General features: G+C 36.2%; 1 protein-coding gene across 5 annotated transcripts in view; it reads left to right on the plus strand.

The window, feature by feature from the left end:
* The window catches only part of SSH2 (slingshot protein phosphatase 2), a 255,271-nt gene that overhangs the window by 81,337 nt on the left and 146,357 nt on the right, over positions 1–27,577 (plus strand). For all 5 annotated transcript variants that reach the window (XM_019429697.2, XM_019429698.2, XM_019429700.2 and 2 more), the window contains one exon: positions 21,963–22,006. In XM_019429697.2, coding sequence (XP_019285242.2) covers positions 21,963–22,006 — 44 coding nt within the window. The remainder of the gene's footprint in view (positions 1–21,962; positions 22,007–27,577) is intronic.

Below are 27,577 nucleotides of genomic sequence, written 5' to 3' on the forward strand. Positions count from 1 at the left end.
GAGGGGAAGCTGGAGGAGGTAGGGTTGCAGGGAGGCTTCTGGGACAATTTTCCTTGTACTGAAGAGACACAGGAAAAGAGCTGTTTTCTTCAGCTGACTGTTGCTGGATATATATGTGATGGACCTTGAATGTGGCAGTTATCTTGGGACCATATTAGCCTGAGAGAAACGCTGCTACAATCAGGATGGCAGAGCCAAAAGATGGGAAAAACTGCATTGTTGATAAAGTTCAGCTACAGAATTAAGATGAAACTTTTCTTTATTGTTTAGGCCATTTTGGGGTGGCTTTTTAAATTACTTGAGACTGAAAAACATCCTGAGTAATAAGTAGAGACATTGTGGGCTCCTCAGAAAAGAAGTTCTTGGGGGCGCCTGGGTGGCGCAGTCGGTTAAGCGTCCGACTTCGGCCAGGTCACAATCTCGCGGTCTGTGAGTTCGAGCCCCGCGTCAGGCTCTGGGCTGATGGCTCGGAGCCTGGAGCCTGTTTCCGATTCTGTGTCTCCCTCTTTCTCTGCCCCTCCCCCGTTCATGCTCTGTCTCTCTCTGTCCCAAAAATAAATAAAAAACGTTGAAAAAAAAAATTTAAAAAAAGAAAAGAAGTTCTTGGAGAGCTACATAGTTCCATTGGACCTAGTATATGCCTTGCACATAGTTGAAACACAGTAAATACTTTTTAGAGGAATGTGGTTGTATTTATTTGTGTTTATGAAAAAAGCACTAAAAGAATAAAAGACTTTTCTTCTAACAATTTAGTACAAAAGCCATTAGATGGGACTAAGCATGCTAGGTGTCTTCAGGCACCAAGGCCCCGTGTGAGTGGGATATTGCAACCCTGAAGTGGATTGCTGGAACCTGAATAGGGTGAGGAGGGAGTCTCTGTGGGAAGCAAAGATTGTATGTCCTAATACAGGGGGTGTTAGAGCCTGAGGAACATGAAGAAGGCTTCTATACAGAGGGACATTGGCCCAGTGCAAGGTGTGAGATCCTGAGTGGGATGAGAAAGATATCTGCTTACACTGTTTTGGAAACTTTACTGTAATTTTGTAATCATCTGTGCCTCAAATGCACCTTGTTTCATTTTTTAATTTTCATTTTTTTAATGAAAACATCACAAAATTAACCTTTCCAATGCCCCTTTTCAAAATATGAAACTATTGTTTATTTTAATATATCACATGAAATTCCTTGAAGCCCTTCTATTTAAGTGTCTTCACCTTCCCAGCAAATCAGCTTATTTTCTATAATGCATAAATTTCATTAATTATAATCTGCATCTCATCTACATAGAAAATATTTTTCATTTTAGTTTTCAGTGGAGTAAAACTAACTTTTTCACAATTGTACTTTGGCACTTCTAAAAAGTTTCAAAGGAAACCTGATAGAAATTGTCTTTTGAGGAAAAAAAATTAACCTTACTGATGTTCCAAGCTCTTTGATTTTTGTAAGCAAAAATTTCAGCTCACCCTTGTTACCAACACAACAGCACAATATGGTTGCGATTCTTTTACAAATGTGATCAGGTAGTCAAGATTAGCCTCATTTTATTAGTGGCAAATATGGCCAACATAGGTCCCACTGTGATCTTCAGGAAGAACTACAACTAGGTTAATTTTCCTAAAACCAAGAGCTATTAACTGTCTATTAAAGGTACTTTATGGAAATGAGGATTGGGGAAAACTAGGGCCAGAATAAAGGGAAGGAAAAACAAGTACCTGGCTCATAAGAAGTATTTCTTCAGTTTTTGTACATCATTTTAACAAAATCTTTTCATAGCTAGAAATACATACCACTTAAAATTTGCTTAGTTTCATGAGATTGAGGAAGTGCAATACTTATTAACTAATTGCCAGTCTCAGATAACTGAGCTGGTAGGTTACCCATCACTGGAAATGCTAAAGGGGTAAGTCAGCGTATATGGAGGTAGCAGCGTCGATGAATTCAGAGGACAAGATGCATTGAATGAGATTGCGTTGGTGATTCTGGTTCTAACTGTGATCATATAAAGTAGAGCCTTTGCCCTAACTTAGCTACAAATTTGACCCAGGTTGTTATTTAGTTTCTTTTCCAGTCTCTTATTACCATGAATTCCAAGTTTTATTAGGTATAACACATTAGATATTCTTTACTTATTGCCTTGGTTGACTGATATACTTAAGTCCTTATTGCTATGTAGTAGACCAGAATGTACCCCCTCCATGGTTTTTTCATAACGTCCATGCTTTTTTTCATTATTATGAAGTCTGTTTTACTCATTTGCCTTTCCCTGACCTAGAAACTTTTTTTTCATAATTTGCTCCAATGACTCTCTCATTCAGTAAATATTTAAAGAGCATTTATTAGGTGCTTTACTCTTGTTAAGTCAGGGCACCTGGGTGACTCCGTTGGTTAAGTGCTGGACTTCCGCTCAGGTCGTGATCTCATGATTCATGGGTTTGAGCCCCATGTCGGGCTCTGTGCTGACAGCTCAGAGCCTAGAGACTGCTTCAGATTCTGTGTCTCCCTCTCTCTCTGCCCCTTCTCGGCTCACGCACTCTCTCTCTCTCTCTCTCTCAAAAATAAATAAATGTTAAAAAAAAATTTTTTTAATAAATAAGGATAAGTCATGATTACATGTAATTATAATCTTAAAAAGTACATAAATGCAAGAAGAAAGAATAGGACTTTAGGAAAGCGGGGCTCATACCCAATCTGGGGAGATCAGAGACTTTAGAAATTTACATGAGTTTTCTTCCTAAAAAGCAGGAGCCAAGTCCTTGATGAAGGAAGGTCAAAGTAAAATATGTTTTTGACTGAAGCATTTCTCTGGGATGTGGTGCTAAGAATAACTTGCAGTGGTCTGAATTCTGAATGGACATCTTTCTGATGCTTGTAGGAGGTATAGGAGAAGAGAGAAATGAAAGTGCCTGGAGTTCTCATGGCTGACGGTGCCCCCAAATAGCAGAGTCAGAAATTGCTGCACGGTCCAAGGACCAGGGGCAAGAGAGAGGAGGCAACGGGCTGAATTCAATCTAATCTGAATTTTAAATCTATTGTAATTTTTAAAATTTTCCTAGCTAGTTTTCTAGTAGGCTCCTTTATGATTTAAAATCCAAAGCCTACATTAATAGCCTGTGAGGTAGTCTCCATGGCAGCACTCGGTCAGAAATTCAATAGAAATGGTTTATTTAAACTTGTTTTATTTTGTAAATGAATGATGAAGAATGAAAAGAAATCGTGAGGAATAACTTCTAGAAGGGAGTTAGGATTTTTACTGTAGACAGCATAAAAACTGGGACCTGGGGTGCATAGTATGTATGTGTGATAAAGACCAGTAATACTATTTTATTTCCCAACTGTTTGTAGTTAACAATTTATTTTTGCTTATTTGCTTATGATTATTTTATTGCTTCCTTTATCAGACTGAAGCAGGGACTATATCTGTCTTACCTCCAACACCTAGCACAGTACTTGGAGACTGGAGTGACTTATGAGACATTTTCTGAATACATGGGCATGTAGGTCTGAAGGATCATGTCCCATATTTCTGTGGTGGATTCATTTTGAATCTAAGAATGTAAAGAATCCTATATTTGCTTTTCTCACATAAGCTTTTTGAAGTGAAGTCTAGAACAAAAGTTGAATATTCACAGCCTGTGGTATACCCTTTAGTTTACATTTATTTTGCCCTTTATATTACATATACATAGTTATATACATAACTATTGTTGGCATTGGCCTTTATTTTAACCAATATAAGGGGAAGAACCATGACTTTTGAATTAGTTTGCCCAGCACCCCAGTATGAAAATGTCATGGGACTAGTTCATATAAAATAGAATGTTTAAAAAGTGGATTTGTTTTACTTCACTAGAGAAATATTTTTAATATTTTACTTATGTGATGTTGTTTTAAACCCTTGACTTATACAGGTCAAGAAATAAGTATTTGTGAACCCAGCATTGTTGTTAAGTTATCTATGCAGTGTAGTTGCTCTAAAGGCTGAGGATCAGATCTGAGTATATTACATAGCTTTCATAATTGTCACAGGTAACTATTAATGACTGCTTACTTGCTATTGGATTGTGCATACTGAGTATTCAGTTATGTGATTCCACAAAGCTATTAAAATTGGAAATTTATAAAAATTTATAAAATTCAGTTCGATGGTGCAGTCTGTAGAAGCACTTACTTAAGACTGATGATGCCTGTGTACATGTGTTCACATCATACACAGAGATACAACTGTAAGCCACTATTGATTTTCTTCAAGGCCCAGGTTTTCTTATTGTTGGTCTCTTAGATCTTTCAGGAAATACAGCATGAAAGCATTTTGTCTGCCATCTCAATTTACTTTGATAGTTTGAGAGTTTTTTTTTTTTTTTAAGTTTATTTTATTTTGAGAGAGAGAGCAAGCAAGCAGGAGAGAGATAGAAAGAAAGAGAGAGAGAGAATCCGAAGCAGGTTCCCCACTGTCAGTGTAGAGCCTGACACAGGGCCTGAACCCACGAACCATAATAAGATTGTGACCTGAGCTGAAATCAAGAGTCAGATGCTTAACTGACTTGAGCCACCCAGGTGCCCCTGGAGGGTTTTTTTTTTTTTATTTTTTTTTAACGTTCATTTGTTTATTATTGAGAGAGAAACAGAGCATGAGCATGGGAGGGGCAGAGTGAGGAGGAGACACCAAATCCGAAGCAGGCTCCAGGCTCTGAGCTGTCAGCACAGAGCCCTACGCGGGGCTCAAACTCACAAACTGGGAGATCATGACCTGAGTCAAAGTCGACGCTTAACTGACTGAGTCACCCAGGCGCCCTGAGGGTTTTGTTTTTTTTTTTAATCTACAGAATACTTTATAGCTACTATTTTATTCCATAGTTTCAGTTGACTCTAAGTTGTATGATAGTAGTGTGTAATGTTTCATTTTACCAACACTTAGTTCGTAGCCTTCAGTACTCTTTTCATAGGATATTTAAGGCATTGCTTATCAGGAAAGTTATGTTTTCAAGAAATTGGGAAAGCAATAAATATTTCTTGGTAGTTGCTTCAAAGTGTTTAGTGACCAAGATACTGCTGGCAAATGTCTTTTTAAAACTATTTTTGCTTCCAGGAATTGTTCTTATGGAATTGCTGGTGCTTTTATTTTGTCCTTTGGATTTTTGCCTATAGCAAAAATCTCTTTTGGGACTGTGCTAGTTTCTCAAGAAGAAATATCTAACTAATGACATTGAGAGATAAATGCTTTCAGTTAAACTTATTTGCACTAGAATCTGTAAATAGGGAAAGGGGCTTCCTATCAGGTATACCCATCTTGCCTTTTAATGTTTACCTTTTTTTTCTCCCTTTTCCTCCCCAGCTCTATTCAGTTTGGGGGCAAAATCTAGATCAAAGAATAAGTTACTAATAGATAACATAGGATAATTAGCAAACTATCATCAGAGGCTTCCTGTGGTTACTTGTCTTGATTTTCAGAATTCTGACTATCCAAAGCATCACTAATGAGGTACATTTTGAACTCCCTGCAGATGGAAGAAGAAAAGGATTGCATTGAAAAGTTAGTTTTAATAGTTTCTTCTGTCCTAGACTGTTAACTAGTGAGTGAGTGGTGGGAGAGATGCATCAGTATTTCCCCAAACTTTAGAGTATAAACATTTTCTACAGTTATCTCAACGTATAAAAAGACCAAGGAGAAAACTTTTTGAGATTTGTGCAAAATGGAAGGGAAAGGTGGATAGGAGCCTTAGGGAAGTAAAAGTGAGGCTGGAGGAGAAAATGGGGAGACATTGTGGAAGTTTTTTTTTTTTTTTTTAATATATGAAATTTATTGTCAAATTGGTTTCCATACAACATCCAGTGCTCATCCCAAAAGGTGCCCTCCTCAATACCCATCACCCACCCTCCCCTCCCTCCCACCCCCCATCAACCCTCAGTTTGTTCTCAGTTTTTAACGGTCTCTTATGCTTTGGCTCTCTCCCACTCTAACCTCTTTTTTTTTTTTTTCCTTCCCCTCCCCCATGAGTTTCTGTTAAGTTTCTCAGGATCCACATAAGAGTGAAACCATATGGTATCTGTCTTTCTCTGTATGGCTTATTTCACTTAGCATCACACTCTCCAGTTCCATCCACGTTGCTACAAAGGGCCATATTTCGTTCTTTCTCATTGCCATGTAGTATTCCATTGTGTATATAAACCACAATTTCTTTATCCATTCATCAGTTGATGGACATTTAGGCTTTTTTGTGGAAGTATTTAATGAAAAACAATAGATACATAAGAGTGAGTAGCCAAGAAGCTTCTGAGGTGGGTTAGGTAATCTAAAAATTGACAATACATGATTCTGATGTTTAACAAATTGGTGGGGAAATTCAGGTGACTGAGTGCTTCTCTCTCACAAGATTTTACCTTTTTCTTAAACAGTGTTTTGTAATCATGCAGTTCTGTCTAGTTAGACTTATATTAGTGGGGGAGGCACTCTTGTTATAGTTGAGTTGGTAGGTTGTCAAGGTTAATGGGGACTGTGAGTGTAATTAAAAGTTTCCTGCAATAAGTCGCCAATTTTTTTTTCCTCTGTCATTTATTCCCATTAATAAAATAAAGCCAGGAGTGTTTTAACTGTGGAAGACTATTAATAATTGGATTCCTTATGATGTTCACTGTGTTAGCAAGGTTCACTAGCTAGGCCTAACTTATATTAGGAATTAGATTACATTCTGATTTATAACTTCATATTTTTTCTTCATTTCAGTACCTCTGTTTCACTTCAAGTAAGCTTGGAGGCTTTAGGTTTGTTGGTTAAAGTACTCAATCAACTTTTTCACCACTTTTGTTTTTCAAGCCTTTTTTATGGAAACCAAATAAAGTTAAGTGTCCCGCCTGTAGTCTTAGAGGTAGATCAAGAAATCTGATCTGATCTTTTCATATTTATTAATTGACCATACTACCCAGAATTTAACTTATATATTAATTGTTCAATATTAGGCACAAGCTTTATTTTATTTTATCTTATATTATTTTTAAAATTTTTTTCATGTTTATTTATTTTTGAGAGAGAGAGACAGAGACAGAGCTGCAGCAGCAGGGGAGGGGCCAAGAGAGTGGGAGACACAGAATTCGAAGCAGGCTCTAGTCGCTGAGTCATCAGCACAGGGCCCGACGTGAGGCTTGAACTTATGAACAGTGAGACCATGACCTGAGCCAAAGTCGGCCACTTAACTGACTGAGCCACCCAGGCACCCCTATTTTATTTTTAAAGATTTATTTTATTTTGAGAGAGAGAGCATGAGTGGCAGGTGGGGGGAGAGGGAGCGAGAGGGAGAATCTTAAGCAGGCTCCACACTCAGCACAGAGCCCTTCACAGGGCTCTGTCTCACAACCCTGGGATCATGACCTGAACCCATATCAAGAATCAGGCACTTGACTGAGCCACCCAGGTGCCCCACAAGCTTTATTTTAGAGTTACACGCAGCAAGCATTGCCTGGCTGGCTCAGTTGGTAGAGCACGTGACTCTTGATCTTGGGGTCAGGAGTTCAAGCCCCACATTGGGTGTAGAACCTATGTAAAAACAAAAAAATAATAATAATACATTACATACATATATACATACATACATACATACATACATACATAAAGTTACACACAGCAGTCCTCTGCAGTGCTCCTCAAATTTTCCACCAGAAGTTTCTCTAACAGCAGAGGGGAGTGAATAGGAAACCCCTAGCTGTCTGGGTATATAGAGTTTAAAGGAGTCTTTATAAGCCTGAGATTTATTTGGATTGTCATGATCTACTTCAAACTTCACATTTATATATCTGTATCTTTGTTACCATAAAAATATTACTTCCCATCAGGGAAAACTGATGCTCTGGGAATATGATTTATATTCATCCTTTGATTTCAGTAATTCCTACCACGTTGAGGCATGACCCTGGGGTACTTCTCTCCTGTTTAAAAAGCATGGCTCTAGAGAAAAAGGACGTTGAATAGGAAAAGTTGTGAACTTGAGTTGAGTTCACATGGCTGTAGCAAGAGTTTAGAAGCTACTGTTCAAAGAGGAAGGAAACGGAGCATATCATTTATTCAGGTAGCCACCTGCCAACAGAGGCTTTTACTAGCTGATGATCTTCCAACTTATTAATTATGTCTCTTTTAAAACAGTGGTTAGATGATGTGTGTAATCTTCTACCTAATATATCAGAAGACATCTAATTAAGAAACGAAAAAGAATAGGAATCTGTACATTCCTCCCATGTTCTACTCCACATTTTTTAGTTTTTTCTGATTATAATACATGATCATTGTAGAAAGTTTAGAGAATATAAATGATCATCAAGAAGAAGGTTACCACTTATAACCACATCCCATAAGAAACCTGCCTTTTTTTCAGTAATCGTTACATTCTGATCATGTTCTCATTTTAAATAGTATAAACTAATGGCTTAATAAAATTCTGTCGTTTAGCAGTCTCTTAATTTACTCAACTTCTCCTGTCTTGATACATTAAAGTGGCTTACAACTTGTTTGTTAAAATGAGTAGTCTGCATTTGGTTTCCTTGTATATAAATAAACCTTTGGAGATATTTCTGATTTTTTTTTTCACTAGAATACATTTCTAGACATGAAATTATAAGGTAAAAAATATGACCCATTCTAAAGCTGGTAATATAGATTGCTAGAAAGAATGCCCATTTTCATGAATTCTTGACTGTTTTGTGCATTATTATTTATTTTATCTTAAATAATTTAATAGGGAAAATATGGGACAGCATCTTTATTTGAATTTGTGTGTGTGTGTGTGTGTGTTTAATTTCATGCTAACCTTGGGCTTCTGGGTGGCTCAGTTGGTTGAGCACCCAACTCTTGATTTCAGCTTTGGTCATGGTGTCAGGGTCATGAGATCGAGCTTCTCATCAGGCTCCACACTGGGTGAGGAGCCTGCTTAAGATTCTCTTTCTCCCTCTCTCTCTGTCTGCCCCTCCCCCTCTTGCACTCTCAAAAAAAAAAAATTCAAGCTAATCATATTTTAACTTCCTTTCCAGCCCCTTTGTATCTCATTTGTGAATTATCTTTGACTTTTTATTGATTCATTAGAATTCTTTGTTTATTGAAACTGTTAATCCATTGTTTTATATATGGTGAAAATATTTTTCAGTTTGTCATTAGACTTTTCTTTTTTTAATTTACTGCTTTCCTCTGTACATAGATTTTTTTATATTTGAATATATGGCATGGTTTTAAAATGTGTGACCACAAAGCGTGCCTGGCTGGCTTAGTCAGGAGAGCATGCAACTCTTGATCTCTAGGTCATGAGTTTGAGCCCATGTTGGGTGTAGAAATTACTTAAAATCTTTTTTAAAAATAATAATAAATAAAATGCATGACCACATACTTAGGAACACATATTTAACCACGTGAAGATACTAAAAAATTAATAGGTAAATTTTATGAGACATAATTCATATGTATCAATAAAGATGTTTAACCAAAAAAAACCCCCAAGACACATACTGTGTGCCAGGTACTTGGATATAAAGGTAAAACATAGTCCCTGCCTTCAAAAAGCTCACAGTTTAGTGGGTCTTTCTATACTTTCTATACTTTTATTTTCTGCAAGGGTAATGTAGGTATTACCACTCCCATAAATAGACCCAAGTACATGAAAATATTTAATGTATAATTAAGGGGGGCATCTGGGTGGCTCAGTAGGTTGGGCATCCCACTCCAGCTCAGGTCATGATCTCACGGATTGTGAGTTCGAGCCCTGCATTGGGCTCTGTGCTGACAGCTCAGAGCCTGGAGCCTGCTTCAGATTCTGTGTCTCCCTCTCTCTCTGCCCCTCCGCCACTCACGCCCCATCTCTCTGTCTTTCAAAAATAAATAAACAATTGAAAAAAAATTTTTTTAATTAAGATAGGATTTCTAGTCAGTGGGGGAAAATTGGCCAATTACCAGATAGTACCGAAATAACTGATTAACTATTTTGGGGAAAAATGAAGTTATATTGCTATATATTAAACCATATACCACAAGAAATGATAGTTGAATTAATGAGCTAAATTTTTAGGGAACTCATTAAATATTTAAGTAATATTAGAGAATCTATAAAGAAAAAGATTGTTGGATATGATTTAAAATAAAATAAATAGAATGCATTTCTAAAAGAAGAGGGTGATGATTAGGTCACTGATTCCTAACTGTTATTGCCAACATTGCCCCCATTCATCTTTGTTTCTATCAGAATTCTGTTATGCAAGCCTCTAAAATGATTGGCCATGTGAAAATGTACAATAGGTATGGCTATGAATATTCTTGTGCTGGGAATTACTACTACATTTTTGTATTTAAATTAAAATAGTAAATAATGTTTGAAGACTGAATCTACATTATAGAAAATGGGACACCTTGGTTGAAGGGTCTTTTCCACTATACTTGAGTAGCAGTAGGCAAGCAAAGAGGGGAATGAAGTATATCATAGGCAAAAGGAACAGTATAGCAAAGTCTGAGATTCAAGATGGCCTGGCTTGTTGAAGATAACACCAGAATTTGAGTATAGTAAAATTTACCTGCAGTTGAAATACCTAATACCTGAAACCAAATGTCATTTTTCAAGGAGAAAGAAAATATTTGTGATAATAGCATTGATCAAAAGTGGAAGAAAATTGGGGCACCTTGTCTGGCTCAGTCAATGGACCCTTGATCTTTGGGTCGTGAGTTCAAGCCCCTCATTGGGTGTGGAACCTAGTTAAAATTTAAAAAAATAAAAAAAGAGTGGAAGAAAACTACTTCCAGCTAATAACAGAAAATCGACCTACTACCGCCCTCGTTTCTTTAATGACAGATATTTTGCAAGAGATCAAAACAGAAAAAAGTTTCCCTTTTTTTCCCCCTTCCATATGTTCTGCTCCTTAATTCCACATATGAATGAAATCATGTGGTATTTGTCTTTCTCTGACTGACTTATTTCACTTAGCATAATACTACTCTAGCTTCATCTGTCATGGAAGTGGTATGTGTATACAAAGAAAGCATCTTTCAACTAACATCTTTCTTTTTTTTTTTTTTTAAATGATCAGATAATGCATGCGTATGACGCATAGTTATGGAGAACCAGACAAATGTTGGGGGGGGGGGGGGTGGATGGGCTAGATGGGTGATGGGTATTAAGGAAGGCATTTGTGGTGAGCACTGGGTATTGTATGTAAGTGATGAATCACTGAATTCTACTCCTGAAATCAATAGTGTACTGTATGTTAACTAACTATAATTTAAATAAAAAATTGAAAAAAATAATAGAAAAAAAAAACAGAAAAAATGTTTATGTACTTTGCAGAATCTAGCCTTAGCATCTAAAAAGTTTGATGGAATTCTCAACCCTTTTATTTAGATGTTAATATTCATGCTATGTTAGTGAGACCTGAGGACTCCCACTAACACCCCTATATGACAGCTACTCAGCCTGCTGAGTCAAATGTACATAAAAGATCCTCTATCTGGTGACCTCACCTCACTCTGACTTCAAAGGAATGAGTCCCTAAAACCAAGCACATCCCCAGTTGACCAAAAGGAGAACCTAGATTGAAATCACAGTCAAGATAATATACACATTGTTGGGCATTGGCTTGAGCGGTGGTTAGGATGTGCCTGAGATGGGAGGGGAAGATCGAAGTAAGGTAGTCAGTGATGAGTCCTGCTGTTGGCATTCCAGTTACGTTACAATGTATGATGAGCACATGCGCCTGTCACCTAAGCTAGATTCCCAAGGTAGAACTTTTCCACTGGTCCAATTTGCAATTAAGAAGCATTTCACACCACACAAAACTATTCTGTGAAACATTTATATGCTAGCTAAAGGCTCTGTTCAAGGTTAAAAGCACTGAAAATGGTCTTTACACAACACAAGACATTTTCTCTTAATATTTTCTGTGGAGGCAATTTTGCCAGTTAACCACAGAATAAGCTTTGACTTGTCTGCCCTCTAGTGGAGATCTGTGGTTAAACTGAGCAGTGTCTTCTGGCTTTAGGAAAAGGACCTCATTTTTCGTAATTGGCTTTCCAAATTTTAGCCTGTTTCCTTAAAAGAATTTTATTACCACCAAAGCAACATATTTAGGATTTTGTTCCGTTTTCTAAGTTGCTGATAAATACCTTCCCTAGCTTCCCCAGCTTCCCCATAGGATCAGGCCTAGATCCCTGCCCTTTGCAACTTTGCAACTCACATCAAGGCAAGCCCTGGGTTTCAACTCAGCTGGTCAGCTCACCAGCACCCCAATGTGTCAGACATATTCCTGCTTTCCTTCCTTTTGTTCATGTCTCAGATGCCCTGTCAGTCTCTGTGCCTCTTCAGATCTTACGCTTCCTTCAATATTGGACTCATAGCTCACTTGTTCCTATGAACAGTATACCACCATATCTCCTGAACTTCTGTGAAATGTACTCACTGTGCCATGCATTTATACTGTAAATTTTGGATCCACTCTTCAAATATAATAATAACCTTATCTCTTCAGGAAGATAAACTCCTTGACTATGGTACTGTCTCACACTTCCTTTTGTCTCCTGTGGACTCCAGCAGCTTTTAGTGAATATGTTGATTTTTTATTTCCCCGAAGATATCCCAGATCCTCACTCTATCCCTTCCCCTATTGGTGGCTGAATAGCTAATTGTCTAGATTTAAATATGAATACTCGGAAAATAGTAATGCATTTTCCCCTATCAAACTAGTCTTAGCAGTACATCAATGTCTTAAATATTCCAATTTCTAGCACTGGGTGTTGTATGGAAACCAATTTGACAATAAATTTCATATTTAAAAAAATTCTTATTTCTTTTTGGTCAGAGCCATTAACTGTATTTATCAACTCCTCAGTTCGAAAATGACTTTGGAAAACTTGAAATAATTATGCTGTTAGTTTAGTAATATTTGGCAGGTAATCCGTGTTCCTTCATTACCCTTCTGCCTGTGTTTTTGGACAGCTTGCTTGCTAGCTTGCTTGCTTTTTTGAAGTATAGTTGGCATATTTTATTACTTTCAGATATATAACATAATGATTCCACAGTTATATACATTATGAAATGCTCACCAGATAAGTGTAGTTACCATTTGTCACCATACAAGGTTATTACAATGTTATTGACTATGTTCCCTATGCCGTACTTTACATCCCTGTGATTTATTTTATAACTAGAAGTTTGTACTTCTTAATTCTCTTCACCTATTTCATGAATCACCCCCCCCCCCCATCCCTCTGGCAACCACTAGGGTTTTTTTCTATATTTATGAGTCTATTTCTCTTTTTGGTTTTTTGTTGTTGCTGTTGTTGCTTATTTGTTTGTTTTGTTTTGTTTTTTAGATTCCTCATATAAGTGAAATCATATGGTATTTATCTTTCTCTGCCTGATTTATTTAGCATAATACCCTCTAGGTCCATCCATGTTGTTGCAAATGGCAAGATCTCCTTTGTTGCGGCTGAGTAATACTCCATTTTCCATTTATATCACATCTTCTTTATGTATTTGTCTACTTTTGGACACTTAGGTTGCTTCCATATCTTGGTTATTATAAATAGCACTGCAATACACATAGGGCTGCATTTATCTTTTTGAATTAGTGTTTTCATTTTTCTGGATAAATGCCCAAAAGTGGGATTACTGGATTATATAGTACTTATATTTGTAGTTTTTTGAGGAACCTCGATACTGTTTTTCAGAGTGGTTGCATCAGTTGACATTCCTACCAACAGTGCATGAGGGTTCCCTTTTCTACACATCCTTGCTAACATGTATTTCTTATCTTTTTGGTACTAGCCATTCTGACTGGCGTGAGGTGATATCTCATTGTGGTTGTGATTTGCAATTCCCTGATGATGAGTGACGTTGAGCATCTTTTCATGTATCTGTTGGTCATCTATAAGTCTTTAGAAAAATGTCTATGCAGGTCCTCTGCCCATTTTTTAATCATATTAGTTTGGAGTGTTGAGTTCTGTGAGTTATTTACGTATTTTGGATATTAACCCCTTATTGGTTATATTATTTACAAATATCTTCTTCCATTCAGGAGGTTGCCTTTTCATTTTGTTGATGATTTCCTTTGCTGTGCAAAAGCCTTTTAGTTTTATATAGTCCCAACTGTTTATTTTTATTTTCCTTGCATTGGATGACATATCTAGAAAAATATTGCTAAGGTTGATGTCTTAGAGATTATTGCCTCTTTTAGGAGTTTTATGGTTTCAGGTCAGGTCTTACATTTAAGTCTTTAATCCATTTTGAAATATTTTTGTGTATGGTGCAGGAAAGCTCTAGTTTCATTATTTTGCATGTAGCTGTTCAGTTTTGCCAATACCATTTATTGAAGGGACTGTCTTTTCCCATTGTATATTGTTGCCTCCTTTGTTGTAGGAGTACATTGAGCATAAAGTGTGGGTTTATTTCTGGGTTATCAGTTCTTTTCCAGTGATCTATGTGTCTGTTTTTATGCCAGTACCATACCGTTTTGATTACTATAGCATTGTAGTATAGTTTGAAATCAGATACTGCTTGATCTCTACCCAATTTTAAGTACTCATCTTGGATTGACAAACCAAGGATATGACCAATAATTTAACGGAGATGAAGCACATAATATATTGAAGTTAGCCCCAAGGCTTATTCCTAATTCTGCCACTTAGTGGTTATGATACCTTGGGCAATATTTATTCATATAATATCTGCTAAGCATATGACTGCCACTATGCAAACACAGTCCTGCCCTTGCAGACTTTCAGTCTAGGAAGGGGGACAATAGATCCTGTTGGAGAGCTAAGTGCCCATCACCACTGATCTCCCTTGTAACTAGCACAGTTACCTTGAGGGAGTAGTAGCTATGTGTATCCCAGGCTTTAAAATGTTTTTCCAATTGTTTAAGACAAAGATTTTCAATCTTAACTGTTTGTTAGTTATCTATGAAGCTTTTAAAATGTACGGATTCTGGGGTACCTGGGTGGTTCAGTCAGTTGAGCATCAGACTTCGGCTCAGGTCATGATCTCATGGTCCATGAGTTCGAGCCCCACATCGGGCTCGCTGCTGTTAGTGCAGAGCCTGCTTCAGATCCTCTGTCCCTGTCTCTCTGCCCCTTCCCCACTTGTGCCCCCGCACTCTCAACCAAACGTTAAAAAAATAAATAGAATGTATACATTCTTAGGTCCCACACCTCATGATGTACTGGTAATTGTTTAAAAAACTTTTCTCTGGGTGGGGGCTGACTTGCAGCACTTGCTGATTTTCCTGGTAAATACTCCCACCATGGCCAATTTCAGGCTACCAATGTGAGTGTCACAAGATTCCTAAAAATCTAACAACTGGCTCATCATTCACTGCCATGATGATTGTAATATTAATCTAAAAAAGAAAGAAAAAAATGTTGAGGATCTTGTGTTAGAAACACTACTCTGGGGGCGCCTGGGTGGCGCAGTCGGTTGGGCGTCCGACTTCAGCCAGGTCACGATCTCGCGGTCCGTGAGTTCGAGCCCCGCGTCAGGCTCTGGGCTGATGGCTCGGAGCCTGGAGCCTGTTTCCGATTCTGTGTCTCCCTTTCTCTCTGCCCCTCCCCCGTTCATGCTCTGTCTCTCTCTGTCCCAAAAATAAATAAAAAACATTGAAAAAAAAATTAAAAAAAAAAAAAAAAAAGAAACACTACTCTGGGGGCAGCTGGGTGGCTCAGTTGGTTGAGCATCTGACTTCAGCTTGGGTCATGATCTCATGGTTTGTGGGTTCAAACCCCATGTCAAACTCAGTGCTGACAACTTGCAACCTAGAGCCTGCTTCAGATCCTGTGTCTCCTTCTCTCTCTCTCTGTCTCTCTCTCTCTCTCTCTCTCTCTCTCTCTGCCCCTCCCCCACTCACGTGTTCTCCCTCTCCCTCCCTCCCTCCCTCCCTCCCCCCCCTCTCAAAACTAAACTTAAAAAAAAAAAAAAACGAAACAAAAGAAATACTACTCTGACTTGCTTTTTTGTGTGTGCCAAAAGAAATGTTCCACTCCTTTGGCACTATTTTAAAGTGTTGAAGTCATAGAAAAATGACAGAGGATATTATTTTATTTTAAGTCCTGAAAAAAGAAATGCTTTCTTTTATGGCTCACTCCCTAACCCCTGACTCTGGATGTAGGTATTAATGTCAGATTCTTAGATTACAGGAAGCTTGGTTGTAACAGAAAAATAGACGTGAGTTCAAATCCTAACTATACCATTTATTGGCATCATGACTTTGAACACGTCCCACTATGGTGCATATTAAATAAAATAACATGTAAAGCACTTGAGCCATAGTGATGCTCAATAAATGCTAGTTCTCCTCTGCAGATGTAACTAGTTTTGGCTCTGTGTGCCCCCTAAGAAGCACCAAGGGTATTTTTGTTTTTTCCTTCTCCACATACTTTCACAAAAATTCCCTTAGAAAAATCCACCAAAGAACTGAAAATAATTTGAATTATCTCCCTATTGGTCTGCTCATTTTAGGTATGAGGATAAGAGTGTGAAGCTAGCAATAGGCTAGTAATACACTCCTGGTAAGAGTATAAATCAGCACAACCATCTTGGAAAATAATTTGGCAGTATCTTGTAAATGTTAACCTTTGTTTACTATGTGACCCTGCAATTCCAATCCCTGGTACACTCCTATACATGTAGACCAAAAGACATTTACAAGAATGTTTATAGCGGCATGATTGATGTCACCAAAAATTGGAAACAATCTATCTAAGTATTTTACACCAGTAAAAATGAACTATGGCTATATGTAATAAGTAAATGAATCTTGTTAGCATAATACTTAGTGTTAAAAAGCATATTGGGAAGACCACATACATATAATACAATATTTAAAGGTCTCTTTTTAAAATGTGTATTTATTTATTTATTTTGAGAGAGAGTGCTTGTGCACATGAGCAGGGGGACGGGCAGAGAGACAGGATGACAGAGAATCCCAGGTAGGCTCTACACTGTCAGAGCAGAGCCTGATGCAGGGCTCAAACACATTAACTATGAGATCATGACCTGAGCCAAAATCAAAAGTCAGATGCTTAACCAACTGAGCCACCCAGGCTCAGTTTAAAAATTTAAACATTGGGGCCAATTTTTAAATCTCTTAATCAAAACTAAATAATACATTGTTTAAGAATATAGACATGGGGCACCTGGCTGGCTCAGTCTTTGGAGCATGTGACTTTGATCTCAGGGTTGTGAGTTCAAGCCCCACGTTGGGTGTAGAGATTACTTAAAAATAAAATCTTGAATACAATGGAATACTACTTGGCAATGAGAAAGAATGAAATCCTGCCATTTGCAGCAACGTGGATGGAACTGGAGGGTATTATGCTAAGTAAAACAAGTTAGAGGAAGAAAGATATCATATGTTTTAACTCCTATGCGGAACTTGAGAAACTTAACAGAAGACCATGGGGGAAGGGAAGGAGAAAAAAATAGTTACAGAGAGGGAGGGAGGCAAACCATAAGAGACTCTTAAATATAGAGAACTGAGGGTTGATGGAGGTGTGGCAGGGGAGAGGGGAAAATGGGTGATGGGCATCAAGGAGGGCACTTGTTGGGATGAGCACTGGGTGTTGTATGTAAGCGATGAATCATGGGAATCTTCCCCCAAAACCAGGAGCACACTGTATACACAGTATGTTAGCCAACGTGACAATAAAATTATATTAGAAAATAAAAATAAAAAAATCTTGAAAAAGAATGAATACAGACATGTAATTTAAAAAAACAATGGAATAAAAAAAATAATGAAAAGAGGTAGAACCAATAAAGTAAATTAAGGGACGCCTGGGTGGCTCAGTTGGTTGAACGTCCAACTTCAACTCAGGTCATGATCTTGCAGTCTGTGAGTTCGAGCCCCACTCAGGCTCTGTGCTGACAGCTCAGAGCCTGGAACCTGTTTCGGATTCTGTGTCTCCCTCTCTCTCTGCCCCTCCCCCGCTCATGCTTCGTCTCTCTCTCTCTCTCTCTCTCTCTCTCACTCTCTCTCTCTCTCTGTCAAAAATAAATAAACATTAAAAAAAATTAAAAAATAAATAAAAATAAAGTAAATTAAAATGAAATTCTAAAAAATATTCAAATAACATAAAAGAAGACAGAAAAAGAGTAACAAAGGAAAAAGGTAGATGACAAACAAAATAAACAGTAACATTGTAGACCCAAATCTAACTATATCAAATTACATTAAATGTAAATGAACAAAACACTACAATTAAAAGGCAAAGGGGCACTCAGGTGGCTCAGTCGGTTAAGTGTCTCACTTTGGCTCAGGTCATGATCTCATAGTTTGTGAGTTTGTGCCCCACGTTAGGCACTGTGCTGACAGCTTGGAGCATGGAACCTGCTTTGCATTCTGTGTCTCCCTCTCTCTCTGTCCCTTTCACACTTGTGCTCTGCCTCTCTGTCTCTCAAAAATAAATAAACATTAAAAAAAAGTTTTTAAGAAAAAATAAAAGGCAAAGATTGTCACAATGAATAAAATAAAAATAAAGCAAGATACAACTATATTTTGTTTATGAGACATTCATTAAAATATAAAGTGATTGAAAAATATGTCTTGCAAACAGAGCATAAATAAGTGAGCATAAATATGCTCAACATAGTGAGCATAAATAAGTCTGTAGTGGCTCTATTAATATCAGATAAAATAGCTTTCAAGACAAAAAATCTTATAGAAAATAAAGCCATCTTGAAAAAGAAGAATCAAGTTAGAGGATTTATATTTCCTTCAAAACGTACTATAAAGTACAGTAATCAGGATAATGTGGTCCTGGCATAAACATTGACAAATAGATCAATGGAACAGAATAAAGAACCCAGAAGTAGAGATCACCTGTACAGTCATTTGATTTTTTACAAAGGAGCCAAGTAATCCATGGGAAAGGAAAGTCATAAACAAATGGTACTTAAAACTGGATATCCATGTGGAAAAATATGAACCTCACTCCTCACCTCTACCTCACATCATATACAAATATTTATTTCAGCATGAGTTATAGACCTTATATATAAAACCATAAAACTTTTATTTAAAAAATATGGTAGAGTGGCACCTGGATTGCTCAGTCAGTAGAGCGCATGACTCTTGATCTCAGGTTTATGAGTTCAAGCTCCATGTTGGGTGGAGAGATGACTTAAAATTTTTTTTAATCTTAAAAAAAATATGGTAGAGTATTTTTGTGACTAAAGGCTAAGCAAAAGTTTCTAAGGACATGGAAAACAATAACCATTGGAGAAGAAAATTGCTAATTAAACTGTAATTGCTACTTTCATACGTTGTTGATGAGTGTAAAGTGTTAGAATCTCTTTGGGAAAAGGCCTGCACTTTCCTATAAAACTGTGCATGCATCTATCCCATTACCCAGGAGAAACAAAAACATATTTCTACCAAAACCCCACAAAGGAATGCATATAGCAGCTTTATTCATAATGGACAAAAATTCAAACACCCGAAGCATATATATCAATAGGAGATGAATAAACAAACTGGTGAATTCATGGAATCCTCAGGAGTAAAAAGAAATGAACTCCTGTTAAATGCAACATGGATGAATCTTAAAACATAATGCTGCATAAAAGAAGCTTCACACAAGACAGTACATACTATATGATTTTATTTATATGAACAGTGGAATCATATAAATGGAATCATATGCTATGTGCTAATTTGGGAGGAAAAGTTTGTAGAAAAATCAGAAGAGTAGTTGCCTCTAGGAGTAGGTGGTACCAGGTGTTGACTGAGAAGAGGCCCAAGAAAAATTTCTGAAGTGATAAAAATGTTTCATTTCTTGATAGAAGTTTGGGTTACACAGATACATAAATTTTCAAAACTCATTGAATGATGCACTTAAGATTTGTGCATTTCATTGTGTATAAATTTTACCGTAAAAGAAAAAAAACTATAATACTGAATTCTAATTAATTATACACATTTAAGGACAAATATACTGATGTCTGTATCCTGCTTTGAAGATGGATAGATGGATGGGCAGAAAAATAATATGTAATAAAACAAGTATATAAAATATTAATGGTAGAATATATATATATGTATATATATATATATACATATATATATATGATGAATATACAGATTCACTACAAGAACTTTCAACCTTTCTGTATGTTTGAATTTTTTTATAGTAGAGTGAGAGCAAGAAAATGATAATTAAAATTCAAGATGTCACATCGGGAGAGGATAGGAATGGGAGATAGCTAATAAGCACAGAGATGCAAAGGGATTGATACTGTTTTAGCTCTTAAGTGGAATGGTATTCACAGGTATTCATTATCTTATTGCACCTCGTAACTTACATTTATCTTAAATATAACCTTTGTATAATTGTTCATATAATTAAAAATATGATAAGAATATATCAGAAGTTGAGCTTTATTAACCAGTAATAATAATGAAGCACTATTCGAAAAATGAGATTACAGGAAATCATTTCTATTGATTATAGTTCCTTTGGGAGTCAAAATCTAACATTTACATTTGCTTATCTGAATCTTTTCACTTGGTTTCTGGGTTCTGACTATTGACTCTAGAGATAATCAGTTCTTTTCCTGTGACACCTTTCTTTTCAATCCCTAAAGGGAATACTTCTGAACCTAAAACCTCCCCTACAGCAAATAGTTGAGCGCACTATGACATTTAATCTGTCTTCCCTCTTTGCTGTGTTCTTCCCTTTGTGGAAAATAATAGGCATGCCTGAAATCAATAATGAAAATAAAATGGGAATAAAAATTGTAGAGTTTTAAATTATAGTAGCTGCTCAGGAATGGAGACAGAATGATAACAGAGGTGAATGGAGATAGTTCCATAAACTCAAAAATGTAGGTGGCTCATTGGCAGACAGTACACATACTGCTTGAAATTCAGCAAAAGTGAATTTTTTTTTATGTTTGCCAAATAGAGCAAAAGTGACCAAAAAACAAATGTAAAATGTCAGGGAGCAAATTTAAAGAAACATTTAGCGCCTTAGTATTATTATTTCTTACATCTTTTCTCACTTTTCCTTTATGTCAATATTCTTGTGTCTATGAAAATCTGTATAATAACTTGTAAGTCCTGACCTAGGCCAGGGAGGGGTAAGCTTTTACAATGTGTTGGGAGGCAGTATTTTTATTAGTTTTAATTCTACTTCACCATGTGAATTTCCTTAAACAACTTATTTATTTCTACTTTCTGGATTTCATTTTCTTCATCTGTAAAATCCATATTTCATTGAGTCTAATTGCCATGTTATAACACCCTCAACTATTTTATGTGCTACTAAGAAAACTAAACATTGTAATTAAACAATGATTCAGTACTTTTTTATTGATTGAAGATACTTATCCTAAGCTGTGTGTGTGTGTGTGTGTGTGTGTGTGTGTGTGTGTGTGGTAGAATTCATGAGAAATATAGTACCATCAACCTTCTAGAACTTATAAATAAGTCAATATACTTAAAGTGTTGAGCAAGGTGCCTGGCACATGATAAATACTCAATAAGTAGTAACCGTTGTGTTGATGGTGATACTGTTGGTGATTTGAGCATGAGCATTTTGTGAAGTGGTGCTCATTGTTTAGGTTGTTCTTTGGGGATCAGAATTATTAATAGGTCATCTTGATGAGATTTGCTGATAGTAATCAGAATGCCCACTTATTTTGAATTTGAAGTAACATAACAATAGCATAACATCTTTAGTTGGTTTTCAGAGGTATAGTTCTTTTAATTGTTAGTATTTTGTTATCAATGAAATTTGTTTGTAAAACTATTGTTGAAGTTTCCTCCAGAAATAAATTCTGATACATATCAACCTTCTGGGGTGGTTGAAGTTGCTATTTATGGAGAGAATTCGTTCAAGTGCACAAGGTGAATGAGATGCTCCTACATACAAAGCTTAGTAAAATTGCATTGTTGATATTATGATATGAGACCTCAGGTTTTAAATAATTTTTTTATCATTTTTCCTGTTTATGCAGGAGGCAGACAGTGGGGAGGAGGAATGCCGGTCACAGCCCAGGAGGTATGTTTGTTTATTATATTCTATACCATTTCTGTACTTAATTAAATTAATTCTCTACTTAATTAAATAAACACTAAAAAAAGAATCCAGTTACCGACTCAAAGATTTAAAATGGCAGATTGTGGGGCGCCTGGGTGGCTCAGTCGGTTAAGCAGCCGACTTCGGCTCAGGTCATGATCTCGCGGTCAGTGAGTTCCAGGCCCGCGTCGGGCTCTGTGCTGACTGCTCAGAGCCTGGAGCCTGTTTCAGATTCTGTGTCTCCCTCTCTCTCTGACCCTCCCCCGTTCATGCTCTGTCTCTCTCTGTCTCAAAAATAAATGTTAAAAAAAATAAATAAATAAAATAAAATAAAATAAAATAAAATAAAATGGCAGATTGTATTATGTTGTATACATGAATCTGATAGAATGTTGTATGTCAATGATACGTACATACATACAATGGTAGATTGCTTTAAGAAAGTGCAGATATGCCAATATTAGCCCAGTTTTGACTCAAGTCTCCAGAACTATCTTGAGTAATAAAAAAGTACGTTTTTATTGCCTTTTAGGACACTATCAACTGAACATTTCAGCCTTCAGTTTTGTACTTAGGTTTGTCATTCATTTTGATAGATAATTTGAATCCTTATAGATTGGTCAGTATTTCATTTCCTAAATACAAAGCTTAAATACAATGAATATAATGAATACTCACGGAGTAGCGGGCATGTGGTTAAAAGGGTACCAATACCTACTGCCATTAAAAGAAAAAAATTATGAGAGATTATTATCTCCTTTAAATGGTTTTATAAAACAACTTTTTTCCACAAGAAATAGTCCTGGTAAGTTCTAAATGTTTATCAAACTTGGGGCACCTGGGTGACTCAATTGGTTAGGTTTCCAACTTCAGCTCCAGTCACAATCTCGCAGTTTGTGGGTTTGAGCCCCACATTGGGCTCGGTGCTGACAGCTCAGAGCCTGGAGCCTGCTTCAGATCTGCTTCTCCCTCTCTCTCTGCCCCTCCCCTGCTCACTCACGTGCACACACGCTCTCTCTCTCTCTCTCTCTCTCTCAAAAATAAAATAAAACATTAAAAAAATTAAAAGGAAAAATAAAAATAAAAAAAATAAATGTTACCAAACTTGTATCCTCTGAACTCAATCACATGAACCATTCTGCACAATACAGAGAATGGATACAATAAGCATGCTCAATGTGGAGAAACTGGCTAAAGGGAATGCTTCCTTAATGATGAATTATCAGGGGTTTGTTGATGTTTACCCCTCTTGTAAACTATAACTTTATATAAAAAGTTTCTTTCATCAGTAACTGAGGTTTATTGACAATATTTTTCTGTGTTGGTTAGCATAAAAAAAATTGGCTTGAAGCTTAATTTCTTACTTTCTCTTAGGGAAAATCTGACAGTGATGTGTCACTCTTTTGCATAGGGCTAAGGGATACAAACCCAGAAAAAATTTTAGCTGAAATTACCAGAGGCACTACAGAGGCATCATAAGCTTATTCCCATTAGAGTTAAAAAAAGATTCCAAAAGATTCTGAAATTTTCTAGTAGGCCAAATGTAAAGATCTTTGGGTTAATTTTCAGCTTTACGTATCGATTTGGCATCTACTGGGATAATTGTTGTTCCAAAAATTACATAATGATGAGGCAATGCAAGTTTATTCTCATTCACAACACTGAATTGTCAAGCCATTAGGAACCATATAGACCACTGTTTTTAAAGTTGTTGGCAATAAATCATTAATATGACTAGCAGCGGGTTTTTGTACACTTCTATTAATAAGAAAAAAGATCATTTAAGAAATGATACAAAAAACAGTATGGAGGTTCCTCAAAAAATTAAAAATAGACCTACGCTATGACCCAGCAGTAACACTGCTAGGAATTTACCCAAAGGATACAGTACTGATGCATAGGGGCCCTTGTACCCCAATGTTTATAGCAGCACTCTCAACAATAGCCAAATTATGGAAAGAGTCTAATGTCCATCAACTGATGAATGGATAAAGAAATTGTGGTTTATATACACAATGGAGTACTATGTGGCAAGGAGAAAGAATGAAATATGGCCCTTTGTAGCAACGTGGATGGAACTGGAGAGTGTTATGCTAAGTGAAATAAGCCATGCAGAGAAAGACAGATACCATATGGTTTCACTCTTAGGTGGATCCTGAGAAACTTAACAGAAACCCATGGGGGAGGGGAAGAAAAAAAAAAAAAAAAGAGGTTAGAGTGGGAGAGAGCCAAAGCATAAGAGACCGTTAAAAACTGAGAACAAACTGAGAGTTGTTGGGGGTTGGGAGGGAGGGGAGGGTGGGTGATGGGTATTGAAGAGGGCATCTTTTGGGATGAGCACTGGGTGTTGTATGGAAACCAATTTGACAGTAAATTTCATATATTAAAAAAAAGAAATGATACAAATAATAAGAAGAAATGAATGAAATAAGAAATAGAAATAATAAATGAAGAAAAACCTGGTAGCACCCATTTTTAAAAATAAAAATTTACTTGTTTATTGCAATTTCTTACATTCAGTATGTTTCCCAGGCTATTTCTAAATCTAATTGCTTTAGTCTTACTCAAAGAAAAGAAACTTCTTAAGTGCCACTTGAATGCCCCTTATAGCTAGAGGTGTGTAAAAAGTTGATTTTTTTGTATGCTTGACCACTACAGATTATTCTGGCATTCTTCACCACTTACCACAGAATAAACCAGCATTGAGTTAGCATCATTTCACTGAGCATGCCTGAACTCATCTTTACAAGTTTGCAGATTCAATTCTGGTTTGTAGTAGAGAATTGAATAGTAAGTAGCATATTATTAAAACGAATGCAGCTCCAGGTAATAAAAAAAGATGTTGTATTCATTATCTCTTTTATTTATTTATTTTTATTTTAGAGAGAGAGAGGGAGCACATGTGAGAGGGGTGGGGGGGGGGCAGAGAAGAGAGAGAGAGAGAGAGAGAGAGAGAGAGAGAGAGAGAGAGAGAATCTCCACGCTGAGCATGGAACCTGACATGGGGCTCAATCCCACAACTCTGGGATCATGACCTGAGCTGAAATCAAGAGTCAGACACTCAACCAACTGAGCCTCCCAGGTTCCCCTAATTATCTCTTATTTTATCCAAATGCCATTTATTGGGAAATTCATAAGTTAAAAGTAGTAGTTTAATATAACCAACCCAAACTATGAAGGCTTAAAAACCAGTGTTCACAGACAACAACAAAAACAGATAAATTAAGCTACATCAAAATTTTGGAAATCATATAGCTGATAAGGAGTCAATGTCCAGAATATATAAAGAACTCTTACAACTCAACCACCACCACCACCACAACAACAAAAACAAAAACAAAAACAAAAACAACCTGTCTTATTCAGCTCAGGCTCCTATAACAAAATACCATAGACTGAGTGGCTTAAACAGAAGGAATTTATTTCTTACAATTCTGGAGGCAGGGAAATCCAAGATCAACGTGCTGGGAGATTCAGTTCCTGGTGAGAGCAGGTCTCACATTTAGGTGTATAATCCATTTTGAGTTTATTTTTGTATATGGTGTAAAAAAAAAATTGGTTCAGTTTCATTCTTTTGCATGTAGCTGTCCAGTTTTCCCAATACTATTTAATAAAAAGATTGTCATTTTTTTATTGCATATTCTTTGTCAAAAATTAATTGTATAATTGTAGATTTATTTCTAGACTCTCTTCTGTTCAATTGAACTATGTGTCTGTTTTTATGCCAATATTATTACTGTTTTGATTGCTATAGCTTTGTAGTATAGTTTGAAATCAAAGAGCATTATACCTCAGCTTTACTCTTTCTCAAGATTGCTTTGACTATTCAGTCTTCTGTGGCTACTCAAATTTTAGGATTACTTGTACTAGTTCTGTGAAAAATTGCCATTGTATTTTGATAGAGATTGTATTAATCTGTAAATTGCTTTGAGTGGTATAGACCTTTTAACAATATTAATTTTTCCAGTCCATAAGCGTTGTTTACCTTTCCATTTATTTGTGTCAACTTTAATTTCTTTCATCAATGTCTTACATTTTTCAGAGTATAGGTCTTTTACCTCCTTGGTTAAATTTATTCCTGGGCATTTTATTCTTATTAATACAATTGTAAATGGGATTGTTTTCTTAATTTCACTAATAGTTCATTATTAGTGTATAGAAATGGATCAGATTTATGTATACAGATTTCATATCCTGTAACTTTGCTGAATTAATTTATTTTAATAATTTTTTGGTGAAGTCTTTGTGGTTTTCTATATATGGTACCATTTAATCTACAAATAATGACAGTTTTACTTCTTCTTTTCCAATTTGGATATCTTTTGTCACTTTTTCTTGTCTGATGTGTCTAGTAGTGGCAAGAGGGGCCCCCTCATTCCTGATCTCAGAGAAAAAGCTTTTCGCTTTTCACCATTAGGTATGATGTTAGCTGTGGGTTTGTCATAGGTGCCCTTTATTATGTTGAAGTATGTGCCCTCTATACCCACTTTGTTGAGAATTTTTATTATAAATGGATAATTGAGTTTTATCAGATGCTTTTTCTGCATCTATTGACATAATCAACTGATTTTTATCCTTCTTTTTGTTAATGTGGTGTATCATACTGATTGATTTGCAGATACTGAACCATCCTTGCATCCTTGAAATAAATCCCACTTGATGATGGTGTATGATTTTCTTAATGTGTTGTTGAATTTGATTTGCTAATATTTTGTTGAGAATTTCTACATCTATATTCATCAGGGTATTAGCTTGTAATTTTCTTTCTTTGTGGTGTCTTTGATTTTTTTTTTTATATTGGGGTAGTGCTGGCCTTTTAGAATGATTTTGGAAGCATTCCTTCCTCTTTAGTTTTTGGAATAGTTTGAGAAGGATAGGTGTTAATAGTTCCATAAATGTTTGGTAGAATTCACCTGTGAAGTTGTCTGGTTGTGGACTTTTGTTTGCTGGGAATTTTTAAATTACTGCTTCAATTTCATTACTAGTAATCAGTCTATTCAGATTTTCTATTTCTTCTTGATTCAGTCTTGAAAGATTGTATGTTTCTAGGAATTTATCTGTTTTTGTAGGTGTCGCATTTATTGTCAAATAATTATTTGTTTATGATTTTTTGTATTTCTGTGGTATCAGTTGTAACTTCTCTTTCATTTCTGATTTTATTTATTTGGGCCTTCCCTCTTTTTTTCTTGATGAGTCTGACTAAAGGCTTATCAATTTTATTTCTTTTTTCAAAGAACTGGCTCCTAGTTATATTGATGTTTTCTATTTTTTTATTTTAGTGTCTATATCATTTTCATTTTAACCTTTATTATTTCCTTCCTTGTACTAACTTTGGGCTTTGTTCTTTCTCTAGTTCCTTTAGGTGTAAGGTTACATTGTTTTGAGATTTTTCTTGTTTCTTGAGGTGGGCCTGTGTCATTGTAAACTTCTGTCTTAAAACTACCTTTGTGTCCCATAGATTTTGTGTTTTTATTTCAGTTTGTCTCAAAGTATTTTATTTCCTTTTGATTTCTTCATTGACCCATTAGTTATTTAATAACATGTTGTTCAGCT

This window comes from Panthera pardus, unplaced genomic scaffold (genome assembly GCF_024362965.1).
Source record: "Panthera pardus isolate Hobbes unplaced genomic scaffold, ASM2436296v1 HiC_scaffold_3, whole genome shotgun sequence".
NCBI classification, from domain to species: Eukaryota; Metazoa; Chordata; class Mammalia; order Carnivora; family Felidae; genus Panthera; species Panthera pardus.